Source organism: Panthera uncia, chromosome B4, assembly GCF_023721935.1.
Source record: "Panthera uncia isolate 11264 chromosome B4, Puncia_PCG_1.0, whole genome shotgun sequence".
In the NCBI taxonomy this organism is placed as follows: Eukaryota; Metazoa; Chordata; class Mammalia; order Carnivora; family Felidae; genus Panthera; species Panthera uncia.
The window spans coordinates 23,003,411-23,017,609 of NC_064809.1; the positions used below are offsets into that span (position 1 = coordinate 23,003,411).

The 14,199-nt window shown below is 35.5% G+C and overlaps 1 protein-coding gene across 1 annotated transcript in view; it reads left to right on the forward strand.

Annotated features, from left to right (window-relative positions):
* Positions 1-14,199, forward strand: part of GPR158 (G protein-coupled receptor 158) — a 428,312-nt gene that overhangs the window by 223,825 nt on the left and 190,288 nt on the right. The window contains exon 4 of the mRNA XM_049624721.1: positions 5,669-5,892. Coding sequence (XP_049480678.1) covers positions 5,669-5,892 — 224 coding nt within the window. The remainder of the gene's footprint in view (positions 1-5,668; positions 5,893-14,199) is intronic.

Below are 14,199 nucleotides of genomic sequence, written 5' to 3' on the forward strand. Positions count from 1 at the left end.
TCTCTTTCATGGCCATGATGATCATTTCCATAGAGTACCATGTAATGAGCTTTAAAGATCCTTATGACCTCCTGATCTAGAGGCTGAATTATAGACATTGTGTTTGAGGATAAGTAGAACCCTTCGATGCCTTTGGTGTTGAAGTCAATAGGGTTCTGGGTGGCCAGGGGCATTATCCAATATCAAAAGAACTTTAAAAGCAGTACCTTCCTGGAAAAGAACTTCCTAACTTCAAGAACAAAGCATCAATGGAACCAATCCAGAGAAAAGGGTTCTTGTTGTTTAGGCCTTCCTGTACAACCAAAAGACTGGCAGCTGGTGTTTATCTTTTCCCTACAAGGAGCTGTATAGATAAGGGCAGTCCTGATCGTAAACCTGACTGCATTTGCACAAAAGAGCAGAGTTAGCCTATCCTTTTCTGCCTTAAATCCTGGTGCTCACTTCTATTCCTTATTAATGAACATCTCTTGTGGCATTTCCCACACCACCCTAACCCCCCACCCCAGAACAGGGCATTTTCGTCTGCATTAAAAACCTGTTCAGGCGGATATCCTTTCTCCTCGATGGTTTTCTTAAAGGCATCTGAGAATTCATCTACTACTTTTAATTGGCAAAAGCTGTTTCTCCTGTTATCTTGACATTTTTTAAGCCAAACCTCTTTCTAAAATTCTCAAACCATCCTTTGCTGGCATTAAGTTCTCCAGCTTTAGATCCCTCACCTTCCTTTTGCTTCAATGACTTCACTTTTTTTTCAAAACATATTAGAATCCATAGGTATACTTTTCTTATAGCAATCCTGCACCCACAGAAAAGCTGCATTTTCAATATGAGATTGAAATGTATTTTAGGATGTGCCTGCTGGCATAGCTGCAACAACATCTTCACAAATTCCTTTTTCTTTTTCGTTCTTTCTTTCTTTCTTTCTTCCTTTTTTCTTTCTTTTTTTTTTTTCAATTGTCTTTACTCTGGATTCTTTTATCTTGAAATGGCAGGCAACTGCAACTGCAGACTTCAATCTACGGTGCATATCAAGCAACTCAACTTTTTCTTGTAACGTCATACTTTTCTCTGCTTCTTGTGGGCACTTCTTTTTTTTTTTAAGATTTTATTTTATTTTACTTTATTTTTTATTTTTTTTTAATATGAAATTTATTGTGGGCACTTCTAGCATCACTAGTGGCACTCTGTATGAGTCTCATGGTGTTATTCAAGGTTTACGGTATTGCCCTAAACACAGGTAAAAAAATACGTGAGAGCCCTGAAAGGTCACTTTTTATGTGCTACACAATTTACTGGAGAGACAAAATGCTCATGCAGAGATGATTAGCAACAGTTGGGGTTTTAGGAAGATACTGGCAATGCTTGAGCTCATCACAATAGCATCAGGAGGTGGCTACAAAATTATTAGTGCAGTTAATTTTAAGCACTTATGATTTAATACTGCATCTTTACATTTGTTTACATTTCTCTCAACTGTGGGATGGTTTCATGTGTTGTCTGTAAATATATGCACATTTTGATAGATGTTAAAAAATTTTTAAATTTATTTTAATGTTTATTTTTGAGAGAGAGAGAAACAGAGCGAGAGTGGGGGAGGAGCAGAGAGAGAGGCAGACAGAGAATCCGAAGAAGGCTCCAGGCTCTGAGCTGTCAGCACAGAGCCCAGCACAGGACGCAAACTCATGGACCGTGAGATCATGGCCTGAGCCGAAGTTGGATGCTTAACCGACTGAACCACCCAGGCACCCTAAATGTTAAATTTTATAATATATTTGTGTATATTTTATGATAGTAAATGTTCAAATAGACTGGCGTCTACATATATTTATGCATCCATTACATATGCAACTTTTTCTTTAATTTGTCAATATTTCTAGGCTATACAGTTTATCTGCAAGTTTTTTTTTTATCTGCAAGTTTTTTCAAATTGTCAACATTCTCCCAAAATTTTCCAATACATTTATTGAAAAAAATCCATGCATAAGTGACCATGTGGTCCAAACTGATGTTGTTCAGGGTCAATTGTATTTTTCTTATTTGAGCAATTCAGGTGCTGTATCTCATACCATCTGGGAGAATTATGCCATTAGATATGGGTGAAGTTTCAAGTTTAATATGTATAGAAAGTAAATAGTATACACTTCTTGGCTGATAGACAGCCGAGAGCTTCTTAAACTTAAATGAGAAAATTTCTGCCTGTTTAGCTAAAGCAATAAGCAAAGACTGGATTAAGAAGGGCTATTTCACAAAATAAAGACTTTCCATAGATACTTTCTTTTTTTACTAATTTAATGTTTGTTGTGATTCTATTTATAGAGTTTGGTTTATTGAAGGGCATTTGCACTTGTTAGGAATTACTGTCCCTTGTTACCAGATGTCCAGTCTATAAAACCATAACTTTAATATTTTGTCTATTCTTTTTATTGTTTCTGATATGAAGGTAAATTCCATCCATATTCTTCCATCTTGGTCAGAAGGGGAATCCTGACCTCTGTCTTCCAAATTTGTCATTAGCAGTCTTGACATTTTTGTCACCATCATCAGACCATCTGAATCTTTGACAACTTTCTTTATCTTATTCAGTACAATAACCCTTTCTGGCTTCATTCACGTGACTATCCAGTTTGCACTCAGAGTTAATTAAGTTATTGTTTTCTTAGTATCCTACACTTTTGTACTTTGTAGCTTTTGATACGTGTGCCCTATCATTCCTCAAGTTTTTATCTATATTAGATACCTGTTTTTAATCCCTTCAAATGCCACTTGGCCCTACCTCTTACTCCAGTCATTGCTCTGTTTCCTGAAAGCCTTGAAGAGCTTTGCATAAATACAGTTGTATTATATTTTGCCTCAGCTTGGGACTTCATACCACACTTTTAAGTTTCTGTTCTACTCTAGGATATCACTAGAGTCATGGCACAAGATGCAGGAATCTGCTCCAAAGTTATGAGTGCACAACCAAAAATGTACAGGAGTTGATGACTCTGAAGGCTACCCTTGATCAATTAAGATCGATGATGAAGAAATGTTTTCCTCTTTCATCCCTTAGATTGACTCAGACTCAGGAGGTCTCTGGAGGATTGAGCACCAGCCACCCTGAAGGAGTGAAGGCTGTAGGTCCATCACATAGCCTTGTACTGGCTTTTCCTCCTTCCCTAAAATGCCACTGTCACAATCCTTTCTTTATTCTCTCTCCTTGACTGCTCTGTCTCCGCAGTGGTTTCTATGCTACTGGTAATTGTAGAAAATAAGAAAAAAACTGGTTTGAGTAGATCTCCTAGTAAATCATACCATCTTACTCTAAATGGATTCTTTTTCTGCGAAGTGATCCAAGTAGTCATCTTGTATAATAGTGCTGCTCGAATCTTTCATGTGTTCATCCTCAAGACCGGCTTTCTTCTTTCTCAACACCTATTCTACCTGAGTTGTTCACAAGTATAAGACTACACAATTGACTTCCACATTTTCTTTGATCTGTATTTCAGAACAGTTTTCAACTGATTCTCCTCTCTATAAAAAAAATAAAAATAAAAAAAATCTTTAATCCATCTCTACTTCTTTCCTTTGATGACGAGAAAAGCCATCACTTATTCTTACAGTTAATTTCTCCAACTGTGCTTTTGATTACATCCAATCCTCCCATCCTATCCTTACCAGTCTTTCCAGTGCCTCCTTTTACAGAACTTACCTGTAATAGAAGAAAACAAAACACAAAACCAAAATCCTTTTTTTTTACTTCATTATTCCTATTAACTATGAACTTTTCTTGCTTTTTTTCATTCAAAGGAGCATTTATTGAAATAATATTCTATTTTATCACATATTTATTCCTTAAGCCCCAACAACCTAGTTCCAGTCTTTATTGTTCCTTGGGAACCACCATCTTGAAGGTCAACGAAGGATAAAACAGTCATTTTGCCTCATAGCCTTTCTTCAGTCATCATCATTGATCACATTCCAGTATGTTCCAATAAATCTGTTTTCTTTTATGAAATTGTAAAAATTTGGACATATCTATTCTCCCTCTTTACATTACCTAATTATTGTCTTATCTACTCCCAGAACTCTCTGTAGGTTCTTTCTCTGATTCTGATCCTTCTCCCACACCCCAGTCTTATATTATTGTTCACTTCTTGTTGTGTATTACTCTTGGACAATGAGTTGGACCTCAAAGTTAGCTTCTCTGAAATGGAGATTATCATTCCCATTTACTTCCTCCTTACCTCAGCTCTTCAAAGCTTCTAACTTTCTTGTTTTTGAACAATAGTAATTTTCTTTAAGGCACCAACGATTTCTACTTCCTCTTTGCATCTTCAATATTTGAAGAAGAGAAAATAAGCACTCTGATTTATATACATTAATTCATTTAATCCCCATAGCAATTCACATTTTGTACATAAGTAAACTAAGACCCAAAGTGGTCAAGTGAGTTGCCTAGTATCTCAGAGCTGCCTAGGAATGGGAACCATATCTTCTGGATACCTAAATTCATATACTTTTCATTGTGTAACAGAATAGTCACTCTTAAACATCATTGTATACTGAATTATCAAGAAATACTTAATTATGTTTTTTCTATTTTATATATTAAGGAAGGAAAGAAGACAAATACATTTTAGAAAGAATATGAACCTTCTTCAACAAGAGTTGAAAGTTATAAAGACTTTCTATTAAACTTTATATTATTAAAATGCTATTTTAATCAGAACAACCTCTTTCTCAGATTCCTCAATCTATCAAGGTTATGTTACATACTGAACAGGGTGGTTGTGTTATACACTAAACTGGGTGGCTATCTTATATACTAAACTGGGTATATATTCCCTAATGTCTTTCATATTGAGTTCGGAGTTGGAAATAGTTTCTTTTTTTAGTTTATGTTATTAATTGGATATTTGTCAATGTTAAACTCAACTCAACAATTAAAATCTTTACCTATTGAGCTTCAGAGCTAAATTAAGTTTGATAACTGAGAATAAGAATCTAAAAGTAAAGGGAGGGTCAATAGTGGCAGTTAGTTAATAGTGGAGAAATGTCCTATGAGTAGACAAAGTGGAAAATTACATGATAGCCTGTAAGTATGGATTATACTCTGGGCAAAGGATGCACCATCATTAGGCAATTGCACACTGAACAACTGTCGGTTAAGTGCCATTTTATCCAATTTAGACCTAATGAACTTAGTAGATGAGATCCCTGCTGAATTAAGGAACAATCAAAGCCTCATTTTGGATTCTGTGCCATCTAGGTCAAGAAGTTCCAAAAGTGTTGGGTATGACTTGGTACAGGAAAGAGACAACTTTCTTCTCCTTCCTTCTGGTTAATTCTTTAACAAATACTTATGGAATATGATTTGTGCCATAGAAAGTATCATTTGGTGATTGGTAGATAATGATATAACAGAAAACTCTTCTTTGCCATTGAGGAATTTTAGTTACACTTTTGCTAATTTTTCTCAGTTACTCTGAATGACATTTTTAAATCAAAGTGATAAAAAAAAATTTTGTTTGAGTCTAAAAGCAAAGTAACTCTCTCCCCTAGCAAGAAGCTTGCTAAAAAGTCTTTAATAAAAGGGATAAGGAATGGAGAGGTGAGGATGTGTTTTGTGTACTCAATCTCACCTATCTCAGAGGTGCAATGACACTGTGGTTTTATTTGGAACTTTCAGGAAGGGATCCGGATCACCCTTTGACAGGAAGTGCAAAAGATGTGTCAGAAGAAGCCCATGTCTGCCTACCCTGCAGAGAGGGCTGCCCCTACTGTGCTGATGACAGCCCTTGCTTTGTCCAGGAGGATAAGTATTTGCGACTTGCTATCATCTCCTTCCAAGCCCTGTGTATGCTGCTCGACTTCGTTAGCATGCTCGTGGTCTACCACTTTCGCAAAGCAAAGGTAAACCCAGGTACCCTGGTTATGTACTTCCTTTTTATTACGAAGTGACCACTTCTTTTTTCAAACAAATTGAGTTTTTCCAAGCCCCAGTTGCCTCTCTGTTTGGCAGAAGTCTTCCTATTCCTATATAATATAATTAGACCAGAGTATGAACGTTACATTCTTTAACTTCCTAAGAGAAGTAGGGTTTAAAAATATGGAACCTTATTATAACATTTTCTTCTACAGAATGCTTCCCCCAATTTAGTGTGGAGCCTCAGTACTTTATTGCCTTGAAGAACTCTCTTTTCTATCTCTTTGGCTTCTAGAAGAACTTATTTTGCTAGTAGCCAATGTATTGTTAATTTTTTTCATATCTAGAAAGCTTTTTGGTATTTGTTATATTTCATTTTTATTTCTCTTAACCATTGACAAATGGACGACTATTTTTGAGCACATTATCCTACAAAGGGCTTATATGACTTTTGAGCGAGGCTGCCCTTTGGTTCTGTTCTGAGAAATCAAAGAATAGTATAAACATTTATATGCTTCTTAGTCAGGGGTGGAGGAAATGCTAAAATGTCCAGGGTAAACATTTCTGGGAAATTGTCTTCAGTTGGTCACCCAATGAATTATATGTAGCCAGTGTTGTCAGAATTTGTGGTTCTGTTTCTTTCAGAAACTTATTTGTTGTACTGGGGGAAAAAAAAAACCACAAAGTCTAAAGTTTCCAGCTTTTCCAAATTCAAATGACCCCTTCGTGTTAGCAAAGTTATACAGATTGGTTTAGATAACCAAGCTTACTGGAAGCATAAAGTGTTCCCATTAGAAATTTTAAAAATAAAACAACTCTCTGTGAACGGCATCTATTACAAGGCCTCAAGTCAACATAATAAAAGAAAACCCTCTATTGAGATTCTAGGAGAATGTATCCATTATGTTAATGTTATAGACTTTAATAGTTATTTTAAATAGACAGTTTCATTAACAGAAGCATACAACACAAATTAAAATCAGGCTTTAAGTTAGTCAGAAAGTGCAAATGGGCAAAATGCTCTTCATTTAACCAATACTTGTTTTTCTTTTGCAACAAAATATGTGTTAAAGTGTATATGTAATAAAGAAGCAGGCAAGTGGGGTTGAGAAATATCTAACCACTGTTACCTAGATAACAATCCGTTTTTTAAAACACCTATCCCTGGCAGAGCAGGTAGAATTAAAAGGTCTATTTAATAAACTGTTCTGAAATCTCTCTATGTAGTATAATTCATTTGCACAGGGGATAACAGTTCTTTACAAATTTTAATTGATTATAATCATTAATGATTGCTGTGCTAAATGGAGTTAATGATATATAATGGGCAGAATATTACATTGGATATTAAGAAATCTGAGATAGTTCTTTTTTTTTTAATATATGAAATTTATTGTCAAATTGGTTTCCATATAACACCCAGTGCTCATCCCAAAAGATGCCCTCTTCAATGCCCATCACCTACCCTTCCCTCCCTCCCATCCCCCATCAACCCTCAGTTTGTTCTCAGTTTTTAAGAGTCTCTTATGCTTTGGCTCTCTCCCACTCTAACCACATTTTTTTCCTTCCCCTCCCCCATGGGTTTCTGTTAAGTTTCTCAGGATCCACATAAGAGTGAAACCATATGGTATCTGTCTTTCTCTGTATGGCTTATTTCTCTTAGCATCACACTCTCCAGTTCCATCCACATTGCTACAAAGGGCCATATTTCATTCTTTCTCATTGCCACGTAGTACTCCATTGTGTATATAAACCACAATTTCTTTATCCATTCATCAGTTGATGGACATTTAGGCTTTTTCCACAAATTTGGCTATTGTTGAGAGTGCTGCTCTAAACATTGGGGTACAAGTGCCCCTATGCATCAGTACTCCTGTATCCCTTGGGTAAATTCCTAGCAACGCTATTGCTGGGTCATAGGGTAGGTCTATTTTTAATTTTTTGAGGAACCTCCACACTGTTTTTCAGAGCGGCTGCACCAGTTTGCATTCCCACCAACAGTGCAAGAGGGTTCCCATTTCTCCACATCCTCTCCAGCATCTATAGTTTCCTGATTTGTTCATTTTGGCCACTCTGACTGGCGTGAGGTGATATCTGAGTGTGGTTTTGATTTGTATTTCCCTGATGAGGAGCAGTGTTGAGCACTGAGATAGTTCTTGATGGACCAATGTCTTGATCTATGTTAATGTTACTTAACATTTCCAAAGTAACTAACCTTTCAAACTTCTCTGGGTCGTCATATGAAATGCTACTTTATAAGGTTTTCATGAGAATAGATATCTTCGTGTATCATTTAGTGAAATTTCTATAGCTACAAACTAGTTGTAGTAAATAAATTAGATGTTATCTAGTTTTAGGATGGTGACTTTTTGAAGAATCAGTTTTCACAGAATGTGACATCATATAAGGGGGAATATTTTTAGGAAATGATATAGGTTAATATAGTCAGTGAATGCAGATCTAGTATACTGAAGAAAGGAAACATTTGGTGAACTTTTCTCTTCTGATTTCAGTTACCAAAAGGAAGAGAATTGTGAAAGCAGTAAACCATTTCCAGTGTAAAGATGGCATGTTTATAACATGTAGATATTGGCTTTGCTTTTTAAAGTTCTCTTGTGTCTTTACAGCATTTTTTTGCATAAAGCAGAAAACTGATCATTACTTTTGAGGTAATACTGATGCCTCTCTTACAAGTTTCCCATTGCATTGCCTACCCACTGATAGTATAAAGAATAAACAACTTATAATCTAAAAATTTATATCTATTTTGACAAAAGAGAAAGACATTGTGTGCAATGTAGAAGTAGCATAATATTATGGGTGAGTGTGCAGACTCTAGAGTAACATTGCTTGTACTTGAATCCTGTCCAGCCCCTTGAATACCATTATACTTTGGGAAAATTGCTTAGCCTCACTTCAACTAGTTTCTTCCTCTATAAAATTGGGGTTGGGGCGCCTGGGTGGCTCAGTCAGTTAAGCGTCCAACTCTTGGTTTCGGCTCAGGTTATGATCTCACGGGTTTGTGAGTTCAAGCCCCGTATCAGGCTCCACACTGAGAGTATGGAGCTTGCTTGGGATTCCCTCTTTCTCCCTCTTTCTCTGCCCCTCTCCCACTTGTTCTCTCTCTCTCTCTTTCTCTCTCTCTCAAAATAAGTAAATAAACTTAAAAAATGGGGGTTAATATACCAAATACAAAAATAATTTTAAATGGGTTATACACCTAAATATAAGGCCCAAAACTAAGAAACATTTTTTTAGAAGAAAACATAGGCATAAATCTTCATGATTCTGGGTTAGACAAGGTTTCTTAGATACAGCATCAAACGTATACATGACAAAAGGAAAAAAATAAATAAATTGGACTTCATCAAAATTGAAAACTTTTGTGCATCAAAGGACATCATCAAAAAGGTAAAAAGACAACCCCTAGAATAGCAGAAAATATTTACAGACTATACTAGTACTCAGAACATATAAATAATAAAAGGACAACAGTATTCAAAAATGGACCAAGTGATCTGAATACAAATTTTTCCAAAGAAGATATGCAAATGGCCAATAAGCATATGAAAATGCTCAATAACATTAGTTATTAGGAAAATTCTAATCAAGCCTATAGCACATGCTAGCATAGATAAAAATAAAAAAGACAATAACAAGTGTTGTTTAGGATGCGGAGAAATTGAAACTCTCATTCATTGCTATTGGGAATATAAACAGTGTAACTAACGGTCCCTAAAAAAATTAAACATAGAGTTATGATATGCCAATAATTCCACTCCTAGGTGTATACCCAGGAGAATTGAAAACATATGTCTAAAATGACTAAAATCAAAAACACAAGAAATGGCAAGCAGTGGCAAGGATGCGGAGAAAAAAGAATACCTCATGAACTATTGGTGGGAATGCAAGCTGGTACAGCCTCTGTGGAAAACAGTATTGATGTTCCTCAAAAATATTAAAAATAGAATTATCATTATGATCCAGTAATTTCACTACTGGATATTTACCCCCAAAAAACAAAAACAGTAATTCAAAAAAAATACATGCACCTTTATGTTTATTGAAGCATTATTTACAATAGCAAAGATATGGAAGCAACTTAAGTGTCCATCTGGAGATGAATAAAGAAGATGTGGTGTGTGCGTGCGTGTATGTGTGTGTTTGTGTGTATGTGTGTGTGTGTATACACACAGAACAACCTCGTGGTTTCCAGAAGGGAGGTACCTGGGTGGAATAGATAAAGAGGATTAAGGGTACATTTAACCTTGATGAGCACTGAGAAGAATATAGAATGTTGAATCATTATATTGTACAGCTGAAACTAATAACAAAAATAAAACCTTTGTATACACAAAAATGTTCACACAAGTGTTGATAACAGCATATTTCATAATAGCCAAAAAATGGAAACAACCCAACTGTTCATCCAGTGATGGATGAATAAATAAAATGTGGTATATCCATAAAATGGCAAATTTTTTTGTCAATAAAAAGGAGTGAAGTACTGATACACCACAACATGGATGAATCTTGAAAACATGCTAAGTGAAAGAAAACAGTCATGAAAGATCATATATCGCATGATTACATTCATGTGAAAGGTCCAGAATAGGCAAATTGGTAGAGATAAGAAGTAGGTCAGTGGTTGTCAAGGGATACAAGGAGGGTAGAATGGGGTGTTACTGCTAAGGTGTTCAGGGTTTCTTTTCTTTCTTTTTGGTCCAGTAGATTATGGTGATGCTTTCACAAATCTGTCAGTATACTACAAACCACTGGCTTGTACACTGTAAAAGGATTTATATCTTAATAAAGCTATTATAAAATTTTTTAATTAATTTTTTAATATTTATTTATTTTTCAGAAAGAGATAGAGCATGAGTGGGGAAGGGGCAGAGAGAGAGAGAGAGAGAGAGAGATGCAGAATCTGAAGTAGGCTTCAAGCTCTGAGCTGTCAGAACAGAGCCCAATGTGGGGCTCAAACTCACAGACTGCAAGATCATGACCTGATCTGAAGTCGGATGTTCAACTAACTGAGCCACCCAAGCGCCCCTATTATAAAAATTTTTGAAGGAGTTTATTAATTGCCTCACAGGATACTTTTGAAGATTTAATGAGATAATTTATATAGAGTACCTTACTAGACATTTGTCTTTTGTTATTATATTATTTTATTATATTTATTATACATATTATTTATTATATTATTTTAGACCTCTTTGTGAAATTAATAATCTGTTTCCTTCCAATGTTAGGGGCTAAGTATGACATTTAAAATAGCTTAAAAGATAAGGTGTTTAAAAATATAGCCATGCCTATTTGATGTAAGTAGTGGGATTCCAGGCAATAAATTCATTTAAACTGTCTTTATAATTGTAAATGATCATTTTATACTAATCCTAATAGATTGTCCAGATAGCTGAAATGAACAAAACACAGATTCTCTTATTTTGGCTAACTCTTCACTATGAAGGAATGGAAGGAATGCTAAACTGTAGGCAGGATAGTTTCACTTAATTAGTCTCAGTTAAAAAAAAAAAAATGTTTTGAATACCCAAGCTCCACAAGTGCCAATTCACATATGCACGTGCAATTACACAGGTATTTCTATATAGATAGTTATCTTTAAAAAGTGTTTACTATGCATTTATTTATATGTGGCTTTTTGTTATTTTTCAGATGTTAAGTGTACAAGTAAGCTATAGCTATTTACTATTTATATTTATCTATATCATTGACCTTTCTAGGAGGATTCCAACCTCTACCTTAGAAATGAGAAAGTTACAGAAATCTTGAGAGACTATCAATTATGAAGTCATGGAATGTATGCTCCCTGTTGTGTTATTGCAATGGTAACAGTTTAAAAGCTGGTCATGTAAATCAATTTGTTACTAATTTCCTGGTTTTTATTTAGAAAGATGACAAAATATGAGAACTAGAATGAAGTAACCCCTTTTCATAGAAAAGAAAACCCAGCCTCTAGGAGATTGTCAGTTGCCCAAAGTAACCCATTAGGGTGGGGTAGGTATGTATTTATATTTTGTCTTATGCCAGCACCCATAATAAAAATTTCTAGAAGATTAAAAGTATTAATAGATTGAGGCTCAGTGAAAAAAGGGTAGAAAAAAATTAGTTGAAGTCAAGGGTGGGGTTAAGATATGGAATGATTCCATGAGGGCAGGTATACTGTTTTTAGCCTGTTGCTAGAAAAAACTTTCTGGGGTTTTCTAGCAATAGTGCAAAGAGGAGAAAAAAAGCAAGTTAGGGTTCACAAGATAAAAACTGACCAGTCACTCAGATGAAATTTGAATATGCCTATCATTAAGTCTTCAGAGATATTTTTCCTGTGGATTCTTAAATAGAAAATATTGTTAAATGTATTGAATGATAAACATCCTTACAGAAAATAAATATAATAATTTTCATAGCTTTATTTGTTAATTTTCCTGATATTGTGCTAAAGTTTATTTATTTATTTATTTATTTTTAATTTACATCCAAGTTAGTTAGCATATAGTGCAACAATGATTTCAGGAATAGATTCCTTAATGCCCCTTACACATTTAGCCCATCCCCCCCACAAAACTCCTTCAGTAACTCTCTGTTCTCCATATTTAAGAGTCTCGTATGTTTTATCCCCCTCCCTGTTTTTATATATTTTTACTTCCCTTCCCTTGTGTTCATCTATTCTGTGTCTTAAAGTCCTCATATGAGTGAAGTCATATGATATTTGTCCCTCTCTGACTAATTTCGCTTAGCATAATAGTTCCATTCATGTAGTTGCAAATGGCAAGATTTCATTGTTTTTGATTGCTGAGTAAAACTCCACTGTGTGTGTGTGTGTGTGTGTGTGTGTGTGTGTGTGTGTGTGTGTACACAGGTTCAGGTTCATTTTTCTGCATGTCACTGTCCAGTTTTCCCAGCACCACTTGCTCAAGAGACTGTCTTTATTTCATTGGATATTCTTTCCTGCTTTGTCAAAGATTAGTTGTCCATATGTTTGTGGGTCCACTTCTGGGTTCTCTCTTCTGTTCCATTGATCTGAGTGTCTGGTTTTGTGCCAGTACCATACTGCCTTGATGATTACAGCTTTGTAATACAGCTTGAAGTCTGGGATTGTGATGCCTCCTGTTTTGGTTTTCTTTTTCAAGGTTGCTTTGGCTATTCGGGGTCTTTTCTGGTTCCATACAAATTTTAGGATTGTTCTAGCTCTGTGAAGAATGCTGGTGTTGTTTGAAATTGAATATGTAGATCGCTTTGGGTAGTATTGACATGTCAACAATATTTGTTCTTCCTATCCAGGAACATGGAATCTTTTTCCATTTTTTTGTGTCTTCTTCAATTTCTTTCATAAGCTTTCTATGGTTTTCAGTGTATAGATTTTTCACCTCTTTGCTTAGATTTATTCCTAGGTATTTATGGTTTTTGGTGCAATTGTAAATGGGATCGAGTCCTTGATTTCTATTTCTGCTGCTTCATTGTTGGTGTATGGGAATGCAACCGATTTCTGTGCATTGATTTTATATCCTGCAGCTTTGCTGAATTCATGGGTCAGTTCTAGCAGTTTTTTGGTGGAATATTTTGGGTTTTCCATGTAGAGTATCATGTCATCTGTGAAGAGTGAAAGTTTGACCTCCTCCTGGCCAATATGGATGCCTTGTATTTCTTTGTATTGTCTGATTGCTGAGGCTAAGACTTCCAATACTGTGTTGAATAACAGTGATGACAGTGGACATCCCTGTCTTGTTCCTAACCGTAGGGGGAAAGCTCTCAGTTTTTCCAGATTAAGGATGATATTAGCATTGGGTCTTTCACAGATGGCTTTTATGATCTTGAGGTATGATCCTTCTCTCCCTACTTTCTTGTGGCTTTATATCAAGAAAGGATGCTGTATTTTGTCAAATGTTTTCTCTGCATCTATTGAGAGGATCATGTGGTTCTTGTCCTTTCTTTTATTTATGTGATGAATCACATTGATTGTTTTGTGGATATTGAGCCAGCCCTGAATCCCAGGTATAAATCCCACTTGGTCATGGTGAATAATTTTTTTAATGTATTGTTGGATCCGGTTGGCTAATATCTTGTTGAGGATTTTTGCATCCATGTTCATCAGGGAAATTGGTCTATAGTTCTCCTTTTTAGTGGGGTCTTTGTCTGGTTTTGGAATCAAGGTAATGATGGCTTCATAGAAAGAGTTTGGAAATTTTCCTTCCATTTCTAGTTTTGGGGACAGCTTCAAGAGAATAGGTGTTAACTCTTTCTTAATGTTTGGTAGAATTCCCATGGAAAGCCAG